The 25,636-nt window shown below is 42.8% G+C and overlaps 2 protein-coding genes across 2 annotated transcripts; both read left to right on the forward strand.

The window, feature by feature from the left end:
* Positions 1–7,368: 7,368 nt before the first annotated feature.
* Positions 7,369–20,330, forward strand: LOC147980944 (uncharacterized). The gene is made up of 3 exons (XM_087516995.1): positions 7,369–8,404; positions 19,402–19,912; positions 20,003–20,330. Exons 1-3 carry the CDS (start codon positions 7,396–7,398, stop codon positions 20,328–20,330), a joined length of 1,848 nt encoding a protein of 615 aa, XP_087373121.1. The 5' UTR covers positions 7,369–7,395.
* Positions 20,331–21,787: 1,457 nt separating this feature from the next.
* On the forward strand, positions 21,788–22,357 carry LOC147980945 (uncharacterized). The gene is made up of 2 exons (XM_087516996.1): positions 21,788–21,964; positions 22,055–22,357. The coding sequence occupies exons 1-2, from the start codon at positions 21,788–21,790 to the stop codon at positions 22,355–22,357; spliced, it is 480 nt and encodes a 159-aa protein (XP_087373122.1).
* Positions 22,358–25,636: the final 3,279 nt, after the last annotated feature.

The raw sequence follows: 25,636 nt of genomic DNA on the forward strand, positions 1-25,636 counted from the left end.
GGTGGTAGGGCGGTACTACCGCTCTCGAGCGGTACTATCGCTGCAAGTGGGCCGCTCAATCCGACACGAGAAGCGCCCTGCTACATCTTGAGCATGCGTTGGTTTTCCCCGAAGAGGAAGGGATGATGCAGCAGAGTAGCGTAAGTATTTCCCTCATTTTTTGAGAACCAAGGTATCAATCCAGTAGGAGGCCACGCTCAAGTCCCTCGTACCTGCACAAAATGATAGCTACTCACAACCAACGCGATTAGGGGTTGTCAATCCCTTCACGGTCACTTACGAGAGTGAGATCTGATAGATATAATATTTTTGGTATTTTTGGTATAAAGATGCAAAGTAAAAAGTAAAAGCAAAGTAATAAAGCAAAGCAAGATTAAAGTGATGGAGATTGATATGATGAGAATAGACCCGGGGGGCATAGGTATCACTAGTGGCCTCTCACAAGAGCATAAGTATTCTACGGTGGTTGAACAAATTACTGTTGAGCAATTGACAGAATTGAGCATAGTTATGAGAATATCTAGGCATGATCATGTATATAGGCATCACGTCCGTGACAAGTAGACCGAAACGATTCTGCATCTACTACTATTACTCCACTCATCGACCGCTATCCAGCATGCATCTAGAGTATTAAGTTAAAAATAGAGTAACGCCTTAAGCAAGATGACATGACGTAGAGAGATAAATTCATACAATATGAAATAAACTCCATCTTGTTATCCTCGATGGCAACGATGGAATACATGCCTTGATGCCCCTTCTGTCACTCGGAAAGGACACCGTAAGATTGAACCCAAAGCTAAACACTTCTCCCATGGCAAGAACTACCAATCTAGTTGGCCAAACCAAACGGATAATTTGAAGAGACTTGCAAAGATAACCAATCATACATAAAAGAATTCAGAGAAGATTCAAATATTATTCATAGATAGACTTGATCATAAACCCACAATTCATCGGTCTCAACAAACACACCGCAAAAAGAAGATTACATTGAATAGATCTCCACAAGAGAGGGGGAGAACTTTGTATTGAGATTCAAAGAGAGAGAAGAAGCCATCTAGCTACTAACTATGGACCCGAAGGTCTGAGGTAAACTACTCACACTTCATCGAAGGGGCTATGATGATGTAGAAGCCCTCCGTGATGACGGCCCTCTCCGGCGGAGCTCCGAAACAGGCCCCAAGATGGGATCTCGTGGATACAAAAAGTTGCGGCGGTGGAATTAGGTTTTTGGCTCCTATTCTCATCGTTTGGGGGTACGCATGTATATATAGGAGGAAGGAGTACGTCGGTGGAGCACCGAGGGGCCCACAAGGCAGGGGGCGCGCCCTAGGGGGGCGCCCCCCACTGTCGTGAGCTCCTCTTTGACTCCTTGGAGTAGGGTCCAAGTCTCCTGGATCACGTTCGGTGAGAAAATCACGTTCCCGAAGGTTTTATTCCGTTTGGACTCCGTTTGATATTCTGTTTCTCCGAAACACTGAAATAGGGAAAAAAAACAACAATTCTGGGCTGGGCCTCCGGTTAATAGGTTAGTCCAAAAAATAATATAAAAGTGGAAAATAAAGCCCAATATAGTCCAAAACAGTAGATAATATAGCATGGAGCAATCAAAAATTATAGATACGTTGGAGACGTATCAGGCATCCCCAAGCTTAATTCCTGCTCGTCCTCGAGTAGGTAAATGATAAAAAGAGAATTTTTGATGCGGAGTGCTACTTGGCATAATTTCAATGCAAATCTTCTTAATTGTGATATGAATATTCAGATTCGAAAGATTCAAGACAAAAGTTCATATTGACATAAAAATAATAATACTTCAAGCATACTAACAAAGCAATTATGTCTTCTCAAAATAACATGGCCAAAGAAAGTTATCCCTACAAAATCATATAGTCTGGCTATGCTCCATATTCACCACACAAAGTATTTAAATCATGCACAACCCCGATGACAAGCCAAGCAATTGTTTCATATTCAAAACTTTTTCAATCTTCACGCAATACATGAGCGTGAGCCATGGATATAGCACTATAGGTGGAATAGAATGGTGGTTGTGGAGAAGACAAAAGGAAGGGGAATATAATCTCACATCAACTAGGCGTATCAACGGGCTATGGAGATGCCCATCAATAGATATCAATGTGAGTGAGTAGGGATTGCCATGCAACGGATGCACTAGAGCTATAAATTTATGAAATCTCAACAAAAGAAACTAGTGGGTGTGCATCCAACTTGCTTGCTCACGAAGACCCAGGGCAATTTGAGGAAGCCCATCATTGGAATATACAAGCCAAGTTCTATAATGTAAAATTCCCACTAGTATACGAAAGTGATAACATGAGAGACTCTCTACTATGAAGATCATGGTGCTACTTTGAACCACAAGTGTGGTAAAAGGATAGTAGCATTGCCCCTTTTTATTTATTTTCTCTTTTTTTGGGCCTTCCTTTTTTTTCTTTGGCCTTTCTCTTTTTGGGGGGGGGGGGTGCTCTATTAAATGATGATCTTCACACTTTTATTTATTTACAACTCAATGATTACAACTCGATTCTAAAACAAAGTATGACTCTATATGGATGCCTCCGGTGGTGTACCGGGATATGCAATGAATCAAGAGTGACAAGTATGAAGAAATTATGAACGGTGGCTTTGCCACAAATACTATGTCAACTACATGATCATGCTAAGCAATATGACAATGATGAATGTGTCATGATGAACTAGATGGTGGAAAGTTGCATGGCAATATATCTCGGAATGGCTATGGAAATGCCATAATAGGTAGGTATGGTGGCTGTTTTGAGGAAGGTATATGGTAGGTGTATGATACTGGCGAAAGGTGCGCGGTATTAGAGAGGCTAGCAAAGGTGGAAGGGTGAGAGTGCGTATGATCCATGGACTCAACATTAGCCATAAAGAACTCATATACTTATTGCAAAAATCTAGAAGTTATCGAAGCAAAGTATTACGCGCATGCTCCTAGGGGGATAGATTGGTAGGAAAATACCATCGCTCGTCCCCGACCGCCTCTCATAAGGAAGACAATCAATAAATAAATCATGCTCCGACTTCATCACATAACGGTTCACCATACGTGCATGCTACGAGAACCACAAACTTTAACACAAGTATTCTTTAAATTCACAACTACTCAACTAGCATGACTTTAATATTATCACCTCCATATCTCAAAACAATTATCAAGCTTCAATCTTTTCTTAGTATTCAACACACTCAAAAGAAAGTTTCACAAATCTTGAATACCAAGCATATTATTATTAAGCAAATTACCATGCTATTAAGAGACTCTCAAAATAATTTAAATGAAGCATGAGAGATCAATAGTTTCTTTAAAACAAATCCACCACCGTGCTCTAAAGGATCTAAGTGAAGCACATAGAGAAAAATTATAACACTCATAAGATATAAGTGAAGTACATAGAGCAAAACGACTTAGCTCAAAAGATATAAGTGAAGCACATAGAGCAAAACTACTTAGCTCAAAAGATATAAGTGAAGCACATAGAGTATTCTATCAAATTTTAATTCATGTATGGATCTCTAAAAAGGTGTGTACAGCAAGGATGATTGTGGCATACTAAGACACAAAGACACAAATAATACAAGACGCTCCAAGCAAAACACATATCATGTTGGTGAATAAAAATGTAGCTCCAAGTAAACTACCGATGGAAGTGGACGAAAGAGGGGATGCCTTCCGGGGCATCCCCAAGCTTTGACTTTTTGGTGTCCTTATATTATCTCGGGGGTGCCATGGGCATCCCCAAGCTTAGGCTCTTGCCACTCCTTGTTCCATAATCCATCAAAAGAATTCACCCAAAACTTGAAAACTTCACAACACAAAACTCAAAATAGAAAACTCGTGAGCTCCGTTAGCGAAAGAAAACAAAAGACCACTTCAAGGTAATGTAATGAACTCATTATTTATTTATATTGGTGTTAAACCTACTTTATTCCAACTTCTTTACGGATTATAAACTATTTTACTAACCATAGATTCATCAAAATAAGCAAACAACACACGAAAAACAGAATCTGTCAAAAACAGAACAGTCTGTAGTAATCTGTATCTAGCGCAAGATCTGGAATCCCAAAAATTCTAAAATAAATTTTTGGAAGTGAGGAATTTATCTATTAATCATCTGCAAAAAGAATTAACTAAATATCACTGTTCAAATAAAAATGACATCAGTTCTCGTGAGCGCTAAAGTTTCTGTTTTTTACAGCAAGTTCAACAAGACTTTCCCCAAGTCTTCCCAACGGTTCTACTTTGCACAAACACTAATTAAACACAAAAAACACAACCAAAACAGAGGCTAAATAATTTATTTATTAATAAGCAGGATCAAAAAGCAAGGAATAAAAATAAAATTGGGTTGCCTCCCAACAAGCGCTATCGTTTAACGCCCCTAGCTAGGCATAAAAGCGAGGATAGATCTAAGTATTGCCATCTTTGGTAGGCAATCCATAAGTGGCTCTCATGATAGTTTCATATGGCAATTTTATTTTCTTTCTTGGAAAGTGTTCCATGCCCTTTTTTAATGGAAATTGAAATCTAATATTCCCTTACTTCATATCAATAATCGCACCAACCGTTCTAAGGAAAGGTCTACCAAGAATAATAGGGCAAGAAGGATTGCAATCTATATCAAGAACAATGAAATCTATGGGCACATAATTCCTATTTGCAACAATAAGAACATCATTAATTCTTCCCATAGGTTTCTTAATAGTAGAATCCTCAAGATGCAAGTTTAGAGAGCAATCATCAAAATTACGGAAATCTAGCAAATCACACAAAGTCATGGGAATAGTGGAGACACTAGCACCCAAATCACACAAAGCATAAAACTCATGATCTTTAATTTTAATTTTAATAGTTGGTTCCCACTCATCATAGAGTTTTCTAGGGATAGAAACTTTCAACTCAAGTTTTTCTTCATAAGATTGCATCAAGGCATCAACAATATGTTCGGTGAAGGCTTTATTTTGACTATAAGCACGTGGAGAATTTAGCACAGATTGCAACAAGGAAATACAATCAATTAAAGAACAACTTTCATAATTAAATTCCTTGAAATCCAATATAGTTGGTTTAGCAACATCTAGATTTTTATTTTTTTCAATCCCACTTTCATCAATTTCATCATTAAGATCTAAATACTCCAAATTTTTAGAACGCCTTCTAGGTAAAGGAAGATCATATTCAGTTTCATCAAGATTCATATTGCAAAACAAAGATTTAATAGGAGACACATCAATAACTTTTAGATCTTCATCTTGATTTTCATAGGAATTGGAAGAACACGCTTTAATAAAGGCACCTTTGGAAGCACGCATCCTAGCGGTTCTTTCCTTGCACTCATCAATGGAAATTCTCATGGCTTTAAGAGACTCATTGATATCATGCTTAGGAGGAATAGATCTAATCTTTAAAGAAGCAATCTCAAGAGAAATTCTATCAACGTTTCTAGCCAAATCATCAACTTTAAGCAATTTCTCTTCAAGCAAAGCATTAAAATTCTTTGGGATATTTAAATTAGTGCCCCTGGTTCCTTAGTTGTGCTCACTTTTCCCCACGCTCCAAACATTTGCTCACTTTTCCCCTCTTCCTTAGCTGAAACTCTCACAAATGCTCATAGCGGGCGTTTGCCGTCTTGACCGTCCATTGACCGTTAGTTGCTGACGAGTGGGGCCGAGTCTTCGTCTGACTGTTGCTTGCTGACGGGTGGGACCGCAAGGAGACACGTATTGGGCAGCTTGTCTGAATCTGAAATAGATCTAGACAGGCCGCACTGCACAGCGCCGCCCCGCCCCCTCCGCCGGCGTCTTGCCGCATCCACCGCAGTTGTTTCCTCCGCCCTATGCCCTCGTCCGTTCGTCGGCGACGCCGCGTCTCGGCCAGATATAGCCCACCCCCCATCTAGGATTACATAGCGATGTTGAGTGAGGACGCCCGGAATGCAGTCGATCGTGGAGAGGATTGGGTCGAATCCGCGGGAGATAATTCATGGATTAAACCTGGGTAAGCATTGTTTCCTCTCAAATTGACGTTCACCGTCATATTGTAGGCCGTATTTGACTTTTGTTTGCTTGAATCGTTCGAATTTGTGCTCGATTTTACCCAGCTAACTGAAGCCTTTGTTTCCTTCCCCAACGAAATAGGATTGATCCCGCGTTGGCTTTCCGGCTGGCGATTAGAATGGAAACTAGTGTGCTGCGTGGTACTAAACCGCATTTGATTTCATCATTTTTCTATCCCAAAGTGGTAGAAACCAGTATGTCTTTCAAAGATTTGTGAGCTGAGCTCCGAAACACCTATTCCTGGAGTGATGCCGATGTTGTTGAACTGAATTACTTCAGCAGTGACGAGCAAAGATTTCTCCCACTAACTTGCGACGATCATATGCCGTTGCTTTTTGCTGGGATTGCTGGCTACCGATTCGGTAAACTCCAAATCGATGTGCTTCAGCCACGCGCAGAACGGGCAAAGGGGAAGGGAGTTCAGACATCATCTGTCTGTGCTAATAGCCAGCACCCCGGCACTCCTTGTAGGTCGACACCAAGTAAAGCAAGTGGTTCATGGAGCCACAACATGCCTGCTGCCAATTCTGGTTCCGATTCAGCTGCTGCTTCTCGTGTACCTTCTGTAGTTGGTGTAGAAGAAGATGCATAACCTGATGAGGCAGTGCCTACAAATGATGATGAAGACGAGATGATGTTTCCTGAACTGGTCGATGTAGCCAGTCAGCAAGCAGTGGATGATGAATATATGGAGGAGCCCATCAGCCAAGCTAGGTTTGATGACACTGACGATGAAGAGAAGGTGGAGAACATGGACAGCTTAATCGAGGATGAATACGATGGTGATGACATGCCAACAATTGAGTGGAACAGGGAAAAAACTGAGCTTAGTGTAGGTACCATTTTCCAATCAATGGTGGACTGTCAGAATGCAGTGACAACATGGTGCATTATATCTGAAAACACCTATAAGATTAAAAGGAGTGAGCCAGCAAGGTTCACAGTTTTTGTCCATATCCTAGGTGTAGGTGGAAGTTGCATGCATCTCGTCTGAGATAGAGCAAATATATTCAGGTAATACAAGTTCAGTTAGTAATTTAGTTTCAGATCGTTGAGTAAGGTTTCTTAACTGTTCTTTACCCTTTTATTTTGTTTCAGATAAAGAAAAACCCACACAAGCACACCTGTCCACCTGGAGGGGGAGGGGGGAAGGCCAAAACCAAGCTAGCAAAAACTAGGTGGGTGGCAGATGCTATATTGGATTGGCTGAGAGAAGAACCTGGACTTGGTCCAACAGGACTCCATGGGAAGCTTTTTGAGAAGTACAAGATAGAAATTCCTTACATGAGAATTTTCAATGCTAGGGAAAAGGCTCTTGACAGAATTAATGGTCAATGGAATGACAGTTTTCAACTGCTTTACACTTTCAAAGCTGAAGTGGAGATGGCAAGTCCAGGGAGTGTTGTAGAGATTGACAAGCATATAGTTCCATTCAAAATAAAAGGGAAGTCATTTCAGAAGGAGTGCTTCAGAAGGGCTTTTGTTTGTTTTAAGGCTTGCTGGCAGGGGTTTCTAGATGGTTGCAGGCCCTATTTGGCTGTAGATGCTACACATTTGACTGGAAGATGGAGAGGACAGCTAGTAGCAGCTTCTGCAGTTGATGGACACAACTGGCTATTCCCAGCTGCATTTGGTGTGGTGGAGGCAGAGTCTGAGAAAAGTTGGGTCTGGTTTCTGCAGCAGTTGCGCAACATTATAGGCACACCCCCAGGTTTAGCTATACACACAGATGCTTGCAAGGGTTTAGAGAGTGCAGTGGAAATTGTATTCCCTAGAGTGGAGCATAGGGAATGTATGCGACACCTAGCGCATAATTTCAAAAAGAAGTTCAAAGGTAAAGTTTATGATGAGAACTTATGGCCAGCATCATACACATGCAGCAAAAGGAAGCATGAACACCATTTGAGAGTGTTGTATGCTCAAAATCCTCTTGTGAAGGAGTACATGGATGCACATCATGGCAAGGTGTGGTCAAGAAGCAAATTCAACGAAATCTGCAAAGTAGATTATGTGACCAGTAACCTTGCAGAATGCTTCAATTCAAAGTTCAAGTCAGTGAAAGGGCTCTTGTTGTGGCAAGCATTTGACAAGATGAGGCAAATGATCATGATAAAGATGCCTCTTCGCAAAAGAATTGCAGAAACACAATATGTTGGTCATCAAATGCTCCCATCACTGATTAAGGCATTGCACTTGAAGGCAAGAGGACTGAAGATGAAATGTATTCGATCTGGTACATATGAGGGAGAGGTTACCTATACTGACACTAAAAATAGGGTATGGAGGTATCCTGTTGTAACATCCCAAATTTGCAATTTGGAATGTTATACACTAGATCATCATGCATAACATATTTTTCTTGCATTTTGGTTGATCCCAGAAATTTCACGCAACTCAAGGACCTTCGGAGAGAGTTGGAGATTTCGTTATTTTCATATTTGAGAGTTTTCTCGAATTTGAAAAGAGGATCATTTGATTTATTTATTTCATCTTCAATAAATTTTCCGATATCAAAAATATAAGAGAGGGAATAATATGACTTTCCCAAAATTGAGGAAAAATGAAGATTTAATAAATAAATCCAATTTTAGTTTTGCCGGAGTTTTGTTTGCTTTTTATCTGGATAGGGAAAAATGCGTGTTTTCAAAAAATTGCATTTTAGGCCCGGAGAAAAGTTCATTTTGTTCGACTCATTTTTAGGAGTCGGGGAAAATTTACTTTAGAAATTTTGGAGTTCGTTTAGTTTCTATTTCTTTGTTTTTCTGTGCGCGGAACAACTAAAAAAGACTTCACAGTGCCTTGGGCCAAGGCCCAGCCAGCAGGCCGGCCGGCCAGGCCCCAGCCCCAGCCGCGCGCGCGCCAGGCGCCAGCCGCCGCCCCGTCCTAGGCCGAGTCCTAGGAGGACTCTAGGCCGGCGCCCCCCTTGCCCCTTGCCCAAGCATCTACCCCCTCCCCCTCCTAGTATATATACCCCTCTACCCCCCCCCCCCCCTCTCTCCTCACATCAAAACCCCAAGCCCCTCTCCTCCTAAGCCGCAGCAAGTAGCAGCGCGCAGCCCCAAGCCGCCGCCTTAGCCGCCGCCATAGCCGCACCGCCCCGCGCCTAAGCCGCCGCAGCCGCCCGGAGCCCGCCTCCCGAGGTAGCCGAGCCTCTCTTTTTTCTTCCCCGGTCCGGTTTTTCCTAAAAAGAACCGTTCCATTTCTTTTCTTTTTCTTCCGATTTTTGTTTCGGTTTTCTTCCCAAACCCTAGATCGGTTTTCCGTTTCTTTTTCGGTTTCTTTTCCGAAAACCCTAGATCGGTTTTCGTTCTTCTTTCGGACCGTTCGTCTCAACGAACGTGATCACCGATTCTTTCCCGGTTAACGACGCCCGTTCGTTTAACCGTTCGTCTCTTTCTTTTTGTCAGATTTATTCCGCGATCGCGATCTCAGATCCGATCTTCGTTCTAGTCTTTCTTCTCGCCCGTTTATCGGAATCAGGTGATTCAAGCGCCTGGAGTTTCGTTTCGAAACCGCTATTCCGTCTAATCAACTTAAACAAGTTTTTGACACAATAAAACATTGACCTAGTTTCAACTTGCTAGAACCGAGTTGTTTTCTTCCGCCGTTTGTTTTTCGTCGTTTGTTCGGTTCGTTCTTTCTTTGCAACCGGAGTTCTTAAGTTGAATTTTCTGGTTCGTTCTCTTGTTCGAGTTTTACCTATGCATTAGATGAGTACCTATTGTGTGCTTGTTGTTTGTCTGCGATAGATCACCCGGATTGCGCCGCTTGTTACTTCGATTCCCTAGGTCTCGCGGATCATCAGCAAGGCAAGTAACACTTTGATCATACCTTTTCTAGAACCCATGTTTTATTGCATTACATCAATCCTCTCACATTGCATGATTAGGATCTAATTAAATTGTGGGATGGGAAGTAGATGAGGTAGTACCTATTACCTGTATTATTATGAAACCTTTGGGAGTTACTTCTACGCTTGCTATTTATGCCATGCTATGCTAGTAGACGTGGATTGGGTGAGTGATATCCATGACAGATGTGAGTTGATAATTTTAATGGTTTATCTAAGGTGGCAACTTAAACACACATCTGGGTGGATTGAGGCACCTGATGTCTATCAGGACTTGCCTGTTTTATTTTGGACCGCCACCCAGGCTCAAAGGGATCATAAGATCATTCATGCTAGTAACTTCCGTGTGCAGCCACAAGCCATTATGGGCTCTGGCATAGTTGACTAAGTTGTGCGAACTCTTACAGTGGTAGACTAGCAGATGTAGGGGATGTAGGTGTACCGGTCTACCCGATCGTAAGGTGCTAGCGCTTCTGAAAGACTATGTCTCGGTCATCCGTCTTCTCAAACACCATGTAGTGCGAGAAACCAAATGGAGGCGATCGAGTCTTGTGGGGAAAAGTGCGCAAACCTCTGCAGAGTGTACAAACTAATCATGATTAGCTGTGTCCCCGGTTATGGACAACTTGAGTATCTAGTACTTGAATATCATGTGAATCTCAACATGTTACTTCTAATTAATGTTGTTGGGTTTTAATTGTTCACTTAATTGGGATTGAGAATGCTGTCAACCATTCTCGATGTTTAACAACTACCATGATAGTTAAATAAATTTATTCCTTTGCAGTAGGGAAAAACTGGCTTTATGCAAAACTGTAACCATAGAGCTTTCCACCAGCCATATATGCATGTAGTATAGCTGTTTCATTCCATTACTCTCTATGTGTTACATTGCCAGCATATTCCATGTGCTGACCCGTTTTCGGGCTGCAACTTCTCATGTTGCAGACTTTTCAGACGGCGAGTAAGGTGCTTTTAGGTCGTGGTTCTATACTCAGTGATGCCGTTGGAGTTGATGGACCCATTTATCTTCCGAGTCTTCCGCTGTTATCATTATTAGATGGCCTTAAGCCATAGTTATTGTAATAAGTTCTCTTTGAGACAACGATGTAATAAGTGTGTGATTGCCACTCTGCTATAAATCCTTCGATGTACTGTGTGGTGTCAGCATTACTGATCCAGGGATGACACCTGAGCACAGAGCACTTGATCCATTCGGGTCGGGTCGCTACAGAGATGGTATCAGAGCACACGCTGACTGTAGGACACGACCACTAAGTTAAAGCCATAGATCACCATTCTCTTCTCATTTTCTAACTCCTCATCTTTTCTACCCTTTTAGGATGACAAACACGAAGATTAAGTACGCTCAACCGGATGAAGGCACACCATTTGGATTTCACCTGAAGGAAGTCACCAAGTACCTGAACATTGGATTACCAAGCTTCACGGGAACCTTCAACGCCACTCTGCCTGAAGAGGAGCGCTGGAAGATTCAAGCTCACGTTCCGGGAAGGACATTCACGCCAATCACGAAGCCTATAGATAGTGTTTTCAATGCACCAACCTGGAGTCTGGGAAGGAGCATGGCAGCTCATATCACCATGGGACGCATTGGAGAAGTTTATCAAGAAGACCTTAAGGACACTATCTACCAGATTTGCGGACGCCGAGATGAACAATGGGAGTTAGTCAGTACCAAGAAGGATAGATCCATTGCATCGTTCATCCAGGAGTTAAACCAGCACATTCGACGCCACGAGAACCAGATGTGCAATGATATGATAGATTTGAAGAATGCGAAGGCAAGGATCATCGAGCTAGAAGGAGAACTGAAGTCTACACGCAAGGACTACATGGACGAGATCGTAGCTCTAGCGAGGCACAATGGCGATCTTAAGCAGGAGATTGAAGACCTCAAGGGGAAGTTAGCATCCAGGAGGGAAGACAAGTGCGTCGCATGTCCGGACAACTACATCATCGTTGACGACACGGATTCGGATCCAAGTGAACCCGACTTTGAAGATGAGGCTGGAGCAGATATCATGGAGTCTTCCACCGGTTCAAATTTCTAGATGACCACCAGATAGTAGTAGCATTCCCCCTGTAAACATTATAGTCGAGCACTTTTGCGATAGTTAGACCGTTTGTAAGCCCTTGTTTGATTGAATGAAGTGATTTTGTGTGCATTTGCTCATGTGCATTGGGGTAGTGTTTTCCTTTTAGACCTCACTCTATTCTTAATTCTCGTCTCTTCTAAACCCTCAGATGCCTCCGAGACGTGACAATGGATTCCCACCGGAGCTCACTCAGTTGATCCAGCAGCAGAATCAATTGATGCAGATGTTAGTTCAGAACCAGCAGAACAACAACAACAACCCACCACCACCACCACCCCCTGTTAACCACTTAGCTCGTTTCCTTAGGCTAAATCTACCGGTGTTTTCCAGTAGCACCGAGCCAATAGTAGCAGACGATTGGCTCCGCAAGATAGGAAGGGAGTTGACCACTGCAGGATGTACGGATGGTGAGAAAGTGAAGTTTGCCGCACATCAGCTTGACGGACCCGCGGCAGCATGGTGGGAGAATTTCACAGCCACTTACCCAGTTGACACTGTCACATGGGATCAGTTTCAGCAAGCTTTCCGCACTTCCCATGTTTCAGCAGGAGCTATGGCCATAAAGAAGCGTGAGTTTCGCAACTTACGCCAAGGAGGAAGGACAGTTGGCCAGTACGTTGACGACTTCAGCAAGTTAGCATGTTATGCCCCAGATGACGTTGCTACAGATGCAGCTAAGCAGGAGAAGTTTCTGGAAGGATTGAATGATGAGCTAAGCATGCAGTTGATGGTAGCGAGTTTCAACAACTACCAGGAGTTGGTAGATCGTGCCATCATGATTGAAGGGAAGCAACAGCAGATTGAGAACCGCAAGAGGAAGTATGGACAGGGGAAGTATAACTCTGGAGCCCAGCAGAAGCCCCGTTTGCCCCTAAACCGGGATTTCAGTTTCAGCACACCCATGGAGGAGGTAGCTCGCACAACCATAATGGCCACAAGAATGGTACTGGGAATGGAGGAAGCAACGGTCAGAACCGCAGCACCCCATCAACCCCAGCCAAGAAGGATTTGAGCCACGTCACTTGCTATAAGTGTTCCAAGACCGGACATTATGCCAATGAATGTCCCGAAGGCCAGAATGGAAATGGCAATGGAAGCTCTGGGAAGAAGCCGAACCCTTTCAATAGGGGACAGGTGAACCACGTTAATGTGGAGGAGGTTGAAGATCAGCCTGATGCAGTAATCGGTAAGTTTTTGGTTAAGTCATTTACCGCACTCGTTCTTTTCGATACTGGTGTATCGCATTCATACATATCAAGGGGATTTGTGGAAAAGTATAGCCTGCCCACTAGGATTCTTAAAACACCTATGCTAGTAAGCTCGCCAGGAGCAGAGTACATGGCCAGACAAGGATGTTTCCAAGTGCCATTAAGTATAGGAAGGCATGTTTTCCCAACGGATTTAATTATTCTGGAGTCCCAAGGTCTGGATGTGATTCTTGGTATGGATTGGTTGTCGATGTATGGAGGAAACATCGATTGCGTCAGTAAGACAATTTTGCTTACCACACCAGAAGGAAGAAGGATCAAGTATGTATCCCGGCATGTGCCAAACAGGACACAAGTAAACTGCCTAACAGGAGTTGTGCAAGAAGAAGTACCAGTGGTAAAGGATTTTCCTGATGTATTTCCTGAGGAATTACCAGGCATGCCACCGGATAGAGACATTGAGTTTTTGATTGAGTTATTGCCAGGTACAGGCCCAATATCGAAGCGACCGTACCGGATGCCAGCAAAGGATTTGGTGGAAATTAAGAATCAGATTAAGGAGTTATTGGATAAAGGTTACATTCGCCCAAGTTCTTCGCCTTGGGGATCACCCGTACTTCTAGTGGAAAATAAGGATGGATCATTAAGGATGGTTGTAGATTATCGAGGATTGAATGAAGTAACCATCAAGAACAAGTACCCACTGCCAATGATCAACGATCTGTTTGATCGGTTGCAAGGAGCTAAAGTGTTTTCCAAGATCGATTTGCGATCAGGGTACCATCAATTGAAGATTCGGGAGCAGGACATACCTAAGACAGCATTCACCACAAGATATGGACTGTATGAGTATACTGTTATGTCATTTGGATTGACTAACGCACCTGCCTATTTTATGAACCTGATGAACAAAGTGTTTATGGAGTTTTTGGATAAGTTCGTCGTGGTGTTCATTGATGACATCCTGGTTTATTCAAAGAATGAAGAGGAGCATAAGGAACATTTGCGTTTGGTTTTGGAGAAACTAAGGGAACATCAGTTATACGCCAAATTCAGCAAATGTGAGTTTTGGTTGAAGGAAGTTGGATTCCTCGAACACGTTATATCCGGAGAAGGTATAGCAGTTGACCCCACTAAGGTTGAGACCGTAACCGAATGGGAATCACCAACGATAGTTGGAGAGATCCGGAGTTTTCTTGGACTCGCAGGATACTGCCGGAGATTCATTGAGAACTTTTCAAAGATTGCAAAGCCTATGACTGAATTGTTGAAGAAGGATACTAAGTTCAAATGGACTGAGGAGTGTGAGGCTAGTTTCCAGGAGTTGAAGAAACGCTTGGTTACCTCACCAGTATTGATTTTGCCAGATCAGACCAAGGATTATGAGGTGTATTGCGACGCTTCACGTCGAGGACTTGGAGCAGTGCTTATGCAGGAAGGGAGAGTTGTTTCGTATGCTTCACGGCAACTGAAGCCTCATGAGTTGAATTATGCCACGCATGATTTGGAGTTAGCAGCCGTAGTGCATGCATTGAAAACGTGGAGACATTTCCTCATTGGAAATCATTGTGAGGTGTACACGGATCACAAGAGTTTGAAGTACATTTTCACGCAGAAGGAGTTGAACCTCAGACAAAGGAGATGGTTGGAGCTCATCAAGGATTATGACATTAGATTGCATTACCATCCCAGAAAAGCTAATGTAGTAGCTAACGCATTGAGCCGTAAGAGCCATGTCAATACTCTAATGACGGGGGAAGTACCAAAGGAGTTAGCAGAAAACCTTCGTGAGCTATGTTTGGAAATAGTTCCGAGAGGCTATGTAGCAGTATTGGAGATTCAGTCAACATTGATGGATAAAATCAGAGAAGCTCAGAAATCTGACAAGGAGATTGCTACTATAAAAGAGAAATTGAGCGAAGGAAAAGCAAAGGGATTTCGTGAGGATGAGCACGATACCCTATGGTTTGAGGACCGTGTTTATGTGCCAAATGACCCGGAGATCAGGAAGTTGATTTTGCAAGAGGCACATGATTCACCCTATTCGATTCACCCAGGGAATACCAAGATGTATTTGGATTTGAAGGAAACATTCTGGTGGACCGGAATGAAGAAGGATATTGCAGCATATGTAGCAGTTTGTGACGTATGTCAGAGAGTAAAAGCAGAGCATCAGAAGCCAGCAGGGTTGTTACAACCATTGCCGATACCCGAATGGAAGTGGGATAAGATAGGCATGGATTTTATCACAGGGTTACCCAGGACAAAATCAGGCTATGACTCGATATGGGTAGTAGTTGATCGTTTGACAAAGGAGCACATTTCATTCCAGTTAAGACCACTTACACCAGTGCTAAGTTGGCAAAGATATACATGACTAGGATCATTTGTTTGCATGGAGTTCCGAGGAGTACCGTATCAGATAGAGGAACCCAATTTACCTCAAAATTTTGGAATCAATTGCATGAAACCTTAGGAACCAGACTAGAGTTCAGCACAGCTTTTCATCCGCAGACAGATGGACAGACCGAGAGAGTCAATCAAATTTTGGAAGATATGCTGAGAGCTTGTGCACTAGATTATGGATCTAGCTGGGACGATAACTTGCCGTATGCGGAGTTTTCTTATAACAACAGTTACCAAACCAGTTTGAAGATGGCACCTTTCTAAGCTTTATATGGAAGGAGGTGCAGGACACCGTTGTCATGGGACGAAGTTGGAGACCGTCAATTCTTTGGACCAGATTTGATTAAGGAGTCTGAACGGAAAGTTAAGTTGATTCGCGATAGGCTCAAGGTAGCCTAGTCCAGGCAGAAGAGCTACGCAGATGCAAAACGCAAGGAGACAGTTTACGAAACTGGAGACAGAGTTTACCTTTGAGTATCCCCACTTCGAGGAGTTAAGCATTTTGGAGTTAAGGGAAAGTTAGCACCGCGTTTCGTTGGACCATATAAGATCTTGCAACGTATGGGAGAAGTCGCTTATAAGTTGAAATTACCAGAGGGACTGTCAGGAGTTCATGATGTATTCCATGTTTCTCAGCTGAAGAAATGTCATGCCGAGATGGCGGAAGTACCGCTAAGAGATACCGTGCCACTCGAAGCAATTCAGTTGAAGGACGACTTAACGTATGAGGAGAAGCCAGTCAAGATTCTCGATTATGCCAGCAGAGTTACCCGCAGCAAGGTTATCAAGTTTTGCAAAGTTCAGTGGAACCACCACTCAGAGGATGAAGCCACCTGGGAAAGGGAAGAAGATTTGCTCAAGGACCACCCTCACCTATTTTCTAGCCAACCCGAATCTCGAGGGCGAGATTCATCTTAAGGGGGGTAGGTTTGTAACATCCCAAATTTGCAATTTGGAATGTTATACACTAGATCATCATGCATAACATATTTTTCTTGCATTTTGGTTGATCCCAGAAATTTCACGCAACTCAAGGACCTTCGGAGAGATTTGGAGCTTTCGTTATTTTCATATTTGAGAGTTTTCTCGAATTTGAAAAGAGGATAATTTGATTTATTTATTTCATCTTCAATAAATTTTCCGATATCAAAAATATAAGAGAGGGAATAATATGACTTTCCCAAAATTGAGGAAAAATGAAGATTTAATAAATAAATCCAATTTTAGTTTTGCTGGAGTTTTGTTTGCTTTTTATCTGGATAGGGAAAATGCGTGTTTTCAAAAAATTGCATTTTAGGCCCAGAGAAAAGTTCATTTTGTTCGACTCATTTTTAGGAGTCGGGGAAAATTTACTTTAGAAATTATGGAGTTCGTTTAGTTTCTGTTTCTTTGTTTTTCTGTGCGCGGAACAACTAAAAAAAAATCTTCGCAGCGCCTTGGGCCAAGGCCCACCCAGCAGGCCGGCCGGCCAGGCCCCAGCCCCAGCCGCGCGCGCGCCAGGCGCCAGCCGCCGCCCCGTCCTAGGCCGAGTCCTAGGAGGACTCTAGGCCGGCGCCCCCCTTGCCCCTTGCCCAAGCATCTACCCCCTCCCCCTCCTAGTATATATACCCCTCTACCCCCCCCTCTCCTCACATCAAAACCACAAGCCCCTCTCCTCCTAAGCCACAGCAAGCAGCAGCGCGCAGCCCCAAGCCGTCGCCGCCATAGCCGCGCCGCCCCGCGCCTAAGCCGCCGCCGCCGCCCGGAGCCCGCCTCCCGAGGTAGCCGCGCCTCTCTTTTTTCTTCCCCGGTCCGGTTTTTCCTAAAAAGAACCGTTCCATTTCTTTTCTTTTTCTTCCGATTTTTGTTTCGGTTTTCTTCTGAAACCCTAGATCGGTTTTCTGTTTCTTTTTCGGTTTCTTTTCCGAAAACCCTAGATCGGTTTTCGTTCTTCTTTCGGACCGTTCGTCTCAACGAACGTGATCACCGATTCTTTCCCGGTTAACGACGCCCGTTCGTTTAACCGTTCGTCTCTTTCTTTTTGTCGGATTTATTCCGCGATCGCGATCTCAGATCCGATCTTCGTTCTAGTCTTTCTTCTCGCCCGTTTATCGGAATCAGGTGATTCAAGCGCCTGGAGTTTCGTTTCGAAACCGCCGTTCCGTCTAATCAACTTAAACAAGTTTTTGCCACAATAAAACATTGACCTAGTTTCAACTTGCTAGAACCGAGTTGTTTTCTTCCGCCGTTTGTTTTCCGTCGTTTGTTCGGTTCGTTCTTTCTTTGCAACCGAGTTCTTAAGTTGAATTTTCTGGTTCATTCTCTTGTTCGAGTTTTACCTGTGCATTAGATGAGTACTTATTGTGTGCTTGTTGTTTGTCTGCGATAGATCACCCAGATTGCGCCGCTTGTTACTTCGATTCCCTAGGTCTCGCGGATCATCAGCAAGGCAAGTAACACTTTGATCATACCTTTTCTACAACCCATGTTTTATTGCATTAGATCAATCCTCTCACATTGCATGATTAGGATCTAATTAAATTGTGGGATGGGAAGTAGATGAGGTAGTACTTATTACCTGTATTATTATGAAACCTTTGGGAGTTACTTCTACGCTTGCTATTTATGCCATGCTATGCTAGTAGACGTGGATTGGGTGAGTGATATCCATGACAGATGTGAGTTGATAATTTTAATGGTTTATCTAAGGTGGCAACTTAAACACACATCTGGGTGGATTGAGGCGCCTGATGTCTATCAGGACTTATCTGTTTTATTTTGGACCGCCACCCAGGCTCAAAGGGATCATAAGATCATTCATGCTAGTAACTTTCGTGTGCAGCCACAAGCCATTATGGGCTCTGGCATAGTTGACTAAGTTGTGCGAACTCTTACAGTGGTAGACTAGCAGATGTAGGGGATGTAGGTGTGCCGGTCTACCCGGTCGTAAGGTGCTAGCGCTTCTGAAAGACTATGTCTCGGTCATCCGTCTTCTCAAACACCATGTAGTGCGAGAAACCAAACGGAGGCGATCGAGTCTTGTGGGGAAAAGTGCGCAAACCTCTGCAGAGTGTACAAACTAATCATGATTAGCCGTGTCCCCGGTTATGGACAACTTGAGTATCTAGTACTTGAATATCATGTGAATCTCAACATGTTACTTCTAATTAATGTTGTTGGGTTTTAATTGTTCACTTAATTGGGATTGAGAATGCTGTCAACCATTCTCGATGTTTAACAACTACCATGATAGTTAAATAAATTTATTCCTTTGCAGTAGGGAAAAACTGGCTTTACGCAAAACTGTAACCATAGAGCTTTCCACCAGCCATATATGCATGTAGTATAGCTGTTTCATTCCATTACTCTCTATGTGTTACATTGCCAGCATATTCCATGTGCTGACCCGTTTTCGGGCTGCAACTTCTCATGTTGCAGACTTTTCAGACGGCGAGTAAGGTGCTTTTAGGTCGTGGTTCTATACTCAGTGATGCCGTTGGAGTTGATGGACCCATTTATCTTCTGAGTCTTCCGCTGTTATCATTATTAGATGGCCTTAAGCCATAGTTATTTTAATAAGTTCTCTTTGAGACAACGATGTAATAAGTGTGTGATTGCCACTCTGCTATAAATCCTTCGATGTACTGTGTGGTGTCAGCATTACTGATCCAGGGATGACACCTGAGCACAAAGCAGTTGATCCATTCGGGTCGGGTCGCTACACCTATGAACCTAAGTACTAGAGAATATACTTGTAGGCAATGGCAGATCCGTGGGAAGCCATGCATACATGCCCTACATCTGATGACCATTATCGGGGGTGCAGATGGTGAAGTTGATCAATATTGCTCTGAGTATTTCTCTGTTGCCAAATTTATGGCTGCTTATGCTGACAATGTGCCTGCACTATTGGGGAAAGATCAATGGAATATAGTAGATCCAGGGTTCAAACTCCATGCTCCTGTCATTACTAGACCACCAGGAAGACCAAGGAACCAGAGGATTAGAGCAGGTGAGGAGGGTTGTCTACCAAAGAAGCGTGCTTGCAAAAAATGTGGAGTTCTGGGGCATATTGCTAGGCTTTGTACCAATGCAGTGGATGCATCATTTGGAGAGGAGGAAAGATGGACAGCAGCCAATGCTGAGGAGAATGCAACAGCAATGGAGACTGAAGATGCAGTGGAGAATGCAGTAGCAAATGAAGCAGTGGAGAATGCAGCAGCAAATGAAGCATCTTGGTATGTGTTTGCACCCTTTGTAGAATGCAGCTACCCTTTTGTTTGCATTTGTTCTCTTTTTTTCCTATGGCTTATAATTTTATTTACCAGCTCTAGGGAGAAAAGGCCAAGAGATGAAGAGGCAGAAGATTTTGAAACCATGTCCTTTGATGGTTTTGAATCTATAAGAGAGGAAGAGGAGGGCGTAATTTTTCCAATTGTGCCTTTAAAGATTACTGAACCCATAGATGATCGTCAAATGGTAGTCAAGTGCTCGGCGAGTGCAACTACTCCATCAGCACCTCCACGAGGAAAACCCCAAGTAAATCCCAAGATCAAAAGGAACAAGAGTCTGAAAGAAAAGAGCATCTCAACTAGGGAAACCAGGAGCAAGATGGTGAAGCCAGCTGCAAAGACAAGGAGCAAGTCGAAAATTTGAATTAAGTTGTTGGGAAATGTTTGTGTTGTCAATTTGAGGGCGAGTGGATCTCTTAAAACTTGGTAGATTTGTATTAAGATGTTGGCATCTTAAAACTTGGTAGATTTGAGCTACTGTGATAACTTATCAGTTGTAATAATGTTGCTTCTACTTTGGTTTCTTATTTGAGTCAGAATTCAAATTTCCATCAAAATTTGAATTTAAATCAATATTTCAATTTGGGCCAAAATTTGGATTCGAGTCAAAGTTGAAGTTGAACATTGGAGGTTCATTGCTCTATGCGGTGTATTTGATCGAGCATTTGAAGTCCAATATTCGTAGGTGAATAGTCCGAATGAGAAATGTGCTAGAAACGAGCTCGAAAACTAGGGTAAACAGCCCTATTTGAAATCAAGTTTTTTTTACCTTGCCTAAATGAGGCATATATATTTTTATTAACACTTGTTCCATATATATAGGGTAAAAACAAAGTCTCACTATTTATTGATTAATATTCATATTACTACATTTTTTGAAAAAAAATATGCTTTTAATTCAAAAACGTCAAATAACACGTTTTAGATATGAAAATGAAAAAGTAAGTTCAGATCCTTCTTACTCACTCCAAAATGAAGCTATGGAGATTTTTCTGATTTTTTTTAATTATTTTGATTTTTTTCAAACCCTAAACCCTCTCTCCCTATTCTACGAACTCTGAAAATGTTCATAGGTGATAGCTCATTTGTGTGAAGACTTTTTTCATGAAAATGACCTACACCAAGTTTATATTATTTTTCTCATAACCTTGTCACATATGACGGCTATGTGCGCAAGAATTACAACATTTTGATTTTTTTGAATTTTTTAAAAACATTTGAACTTGATTTCGACAGATCACTTCAAAAAATGATTTTTCAAAAAAAATGCCCCTATACCGAGTTTATATTTTTTTTATGGTAACTAGGTCTCATAAACGGACGAACTACGTTTGTTTTATATTTTTGCGATTTTTTCTAATTTAGTTATGGCCATTTGAAATCTGGTCAAACCCTAATAACCCCGTTGACTCGCTCATAACCCCGCAGAAATGCTCCAAACCCTAGCGTCGAACGTGCACCGTCGGATCCTGCCAAGTGCCAAACACCACCCGTCAGATGTGGGGCAGGCATGCGCGATCCGCGTGATGCATCCTGATTGGCTACTGCACTGTCCTTCTTGGGTTTTTTACGATCTGCCCCACTTTACATATGAAATTGTACTTTTCGCACATGACCACCACATGTCAGTGTTAAGAGTTGGTTCAAAAATTGAAACTGCAAAATACAATGTGGCAAATTGTCAGTATAGCTTCCCCTTCTCCTCTTCTCCATCTGACAGACAAAGACATCGAGCAGATCGAGCAATTCCTCTGTTTCTTTCCCCATCTTCTCGTTCTTCTTCCTCTCGAGCAATTCCTCTGTTTCTTCCTCTCGGGCGATATGTCGACCTCCTGGTCAGCCCCCAATTCCACATGGCCGGTGTATGGTCCAATGCCGATGACTCGATGCCCTGACTGCCCACGGACTGCGCCACTAAAGCGGTTGACTTCGAAGGAGGAGAAGAATGGGAACTTTGGGCGCGAGTTTGTCAAATGCGAGAGCAAGCCAGAGGGGCAGGTTAGATCTAAGTTTTCCTCGCATCCTTTATCTCTAATTTCTCAAAAAATCTGTCAGATTTGGATTTAGGTTACATGATTTCATTTTCAGATCGTGAAGAAATGCCACCATTTCGAGTGGATGGACGATTACATCCAGAGGCTTCAAGGGTCGGGCTTGCTGGATTCGAGGGGGAATGCAATCCGCGAGTCCAACCTGCCCCATGACAGTGCTGCTCCGGCAGCAGCAGCGCGTCCGGAATACCCGACGGTGGTAGATGTCGAACTGAAGATGGAATTGAAGAAGATGAACAAGAACTTCAAGCAACTGATTGAGTTGAAGAAGCAATCCAATCTGATAGCTTTAGGAATACTTGCTCTAGGAATTTTTTACTTGATGGCCATCTCTCGTTAGAGATGTTTGTCTACTGTTGTTGCCACTGTTTAGGAATCCAAGTCTATTTATCTCAAATGCAACTCTGTTTAGTGCAACTGTCGATCACTGAATGTATGCAGTTTACTGTTAAGTTTCGACACTTTCAGTTTCGGCAGAAAACAACTACCAGTTCAGTGATAGGATTATTTTGTTAGCTAATAACCTCAAGTATTGGATCATACCATAGCTCGTCAGATGACAGTAAGTATTACTTGAGCAGCACAAGGAATATACATCAAGTTCATCTCTTCTCTCTCGCACTTGCCAAACTTTTGTCCTCGAGTTCGTCAGTTCTACTAAAACAACCTAGTTCTCTAGCCCAAAAAGAAGCCCAGAAACAAGCGATGTTTCTTTTTTGTTTAGGAAGGATTGCTTTGTTCTTTTTTGTTTCTGATTGCTTTTTTCATTAATTTGATTGCCCAATCTCTTCTATCTCATTGAGGAATTTTTTTGGCTTTCCTTTATGGGTCCCTTCATTTTTTAGAATCAAAGTATTTGCAAACCGCAGTATTATTATGCCTAGCGAACCAATACTTCATGATTAGAAAAAGAGGTATAACCCTCTTTTTTATATACTTCAAACATAGTGTAGTTAAAACTACACTTTTGACTAAAGCCAAATATCTCAAAGTATTTGATACTTCAATATTTCTGAAAACCAAAGTATTCTTTGAATACCTAAAAAATACAGAGCTCTCAAACCAAAGCCGTGTACAAATGTACAATATGTTCTTATTTTTAGAAGGCATCTATAAACACATCATTTAGTTTGTTTGGTTAATTTTTCCCACGCCAATTAGCCGTGTCTAAACTTGGGACAAACAAAATACAAACATAACAAAACATTAATATAACACACATAACTTAACTTAGATAGGGTTGCTAGGGCAACATAAGTTCTTACATAGACACCGATAGATAATAGTTTAACCTTACATAGATAGCTCGGGCAACACACACACCAAACTCACACTACATATTAGATATATAGGGTAGCTAGGGCAACACCGTCTTCTTCGCCGCCGGCTTCAGTACTCCTCCTCCTCAAGGCCGTTGTCGCCGAGGTAGTACGGGAGGCTGTGCATGCGGTTGCGAGCGGGGAAGACGCTCTTGAAGTCGGTGAAGATGTTATAGGTCGTGAATGTGATGAACTCGCACCCACACCAATACACCTTGCCGAGCAGGTAGTAGGCATCGAACCTGTTGGTGAAGTGGACGACGAGCCCTACCACTGGAGCGTTGGCGTGGGGACGCTGCTCCACGAGGTTGAACATGGGCAGCGAGCCCGCCGGGAGGTGGTGCAAGCCCGCACGGAGGAACCCCCATGCAAGCTTAGTGCTTCCCCTCCAGCGGAAGAATGCCCACACGCGGAGGGATTCCTCGACGACGACGTTGGCGGGGTACCGCCGTTCTGGCACGGTGGGCGGCGCTTGGAACGTCGGCCCGTTGTACTGCATCTTGCTCGCTTCGCTGAGTGGAACGGCTTTTGGCTTTTGGGGGAAGAAGAGAAGAAGTTGGAGGCGCAGATGGATTTGTAGAAGAAGAGGCAATGGAGGGCAGTTTAAATAGCCGAGAGAGACGAAGTGGGTACACGCGCAAACGGCTGGCGTAGATCGTGACTCAGTGCGTGCGTGAACCGATGTGATCATCAATGTGTGAACGTGAATCGATGCGAGTGTGCTTTCCGTGCTCTGCGTTGGCGGCTGCCAGCCTCCCCTTCTGCGTGCTCTGCGTTGGCGGCTGCGTGCCTCCCATTCACGAGTGTGCGTGCAGCCTGCGGCGTGAACCAATGCCTCGACATATGGACGCGACCGTGCGTGCAGCCTGCCCCTTCTGCCACCGGCACGTATGCCTGCGACGCGTGAAACAACGCTGCGGAGTGACTGAATCCGCCGGCAACCGTGCGGCACGGATCGATGCGTGTGTGTCGGCGTGCATGCATGCGATTAGGTCTAGGTCACTAGATGCGTGTGTGGCGGTGTTCGCATGCATAGCAGGCTACATCGATGCCAAAGTCGGGCATGCATAGCAGGCTGCATCCATCGATAGCAGGCTTTTTTAATTTATTACCAACAAACTAACGGGCCCGTCCTATGAAGACAAACACGGCCCAACCAGCGAAGCCACAGCCATAGTCAACAGAGTCCAACGTGGCCCCACAAGTCAGTTAACGGCCAAGACGGCAAACGTCTGTTATGAACATTTGTGAGTGTTTCAGCTAAGGGAATGGGGAAAAGTGAGCAAAAGTTTGAAGCGTGGGGAAAACTAAGCACAACTAAGGAATTGGGGGCACAGATGGAATAAGCCCAAATTCTTTTGTGAATTCATAAACTCTTTAACACTATTATCAAATTCAGAGGGCATCTTATTATAATTTCCATAAGAGTTGTTGTAGGAATTCCCATAATTATTAGAAGGATTACTAGGATATGGCCTAGGATTAAAATTCCCTCTATAAGCGTTGTTACCAAAATTATTCCTACCAACAAACTTCACATCCATAGATTCATTGTTATTCTCAATAAAAGTAGACAAAGGCATATCATTAGGATCAGAAGAAACACTCTTAGTAGCAAATAATTTCATAAGTTCATCCATCTTTCCACTCAAAACATTGATTTCTTCTATCGCATGCACTTTTTTATTAGAAGATCTTTCAGTATGCCATTGAGAATAATTAACCATAATATTATCTAGGAGTTTAGTAGCATCTCCTATGATTTCCATAAAAGTGCCTCCCGCGGCCTAATCTAAAAGATTTCCTGAAGCAAAATTCAATCCGGCATAAATTTTTTGTATAATCATCCACAAATTCAAACCATGAGTAGGGAAATTACATATCATTAATTTCATTCCCTCCCAAGCTTGTGCAACATGTTCATGATCAAGTTGCTTAAAGTTCATAATATCGTTTCTAAGAGAGATGATCTTAGCGGAAGGGAAATACTTAGAGATAAAAGCATCTTTGCACTTGTTCCAAAAATCAATACTATTTTTAGGCAAAGACGAAAACCAAGCTTTAGCACGATCTCTAAGCGAAAAAGGAAATAGCTTCAATTTAACGACATCATTATCGACATCTTTTTTCTTTTGCATATCACATAAATCAACGAAGCTATTCAGATGAGTAGCGGCATCCTCACTAGGAAGGCCGGCGAATTGATCTTTCATAACAAGATTCAACAAAGCAGTATTGATTTCATAAGATTCAATATTGGCAGGAGGAGCAATCGGAGTGCTAAGGAAATCATTATTATT

The sequence above is a fragment of the Triticum urartu genome, chromosome 3A (genome assembly GCF_056163025.1).
Source record: "Triticum urartu cultivar PI428250 chromosome 3A, HENAU_Tu73, whole genome shotgun sequence".
Lineage (NCBI taxonomy): Eukaryota > Viridiplantae > Streptophyta > Magnoliopsida > Poales > Poaceae > Triticum > Triticum urartu.

Bases quoted from the DNA above. Each gene is read 5' to 3' on its own strand.
- LOC147980944 (XM_087516995.1), top strand. From the start codon at position 7,396: ATGAGAATTTTCAATGCTAGGGAAAAGGCTCTTGACAGAATTAATGGT. The intron at 8,405-19,401 runs TTGTAACATCCC...TCGCTACACCTA, and splicing joins TAGGGTATGGAGGTATCCTG to TGAACCTAAGTACTAGAGAA. The intron at 19,913-20,002 runs GTATGTGTTTGC...TTTATTTACCAG, and splicing joins GCAGCAAATGAAGCATCTTG to CTCTAGGGAGAAAAGGCCAA.
- LOC147980945 (XM_087516996.1), top strand. From the start codon at position 21,788: ATGTCGACCTCCTGGTCAGCCCCCAATTCCACATGGCCGGTGTATGGT. The intron at 21,965-22,054 runs GTTAGATCTAAG...TTTCATTTTCAG, and splicing joins AGAGCAAGCCAGAGGGGCAG to ATCGTGAAGAAATGCCACCA.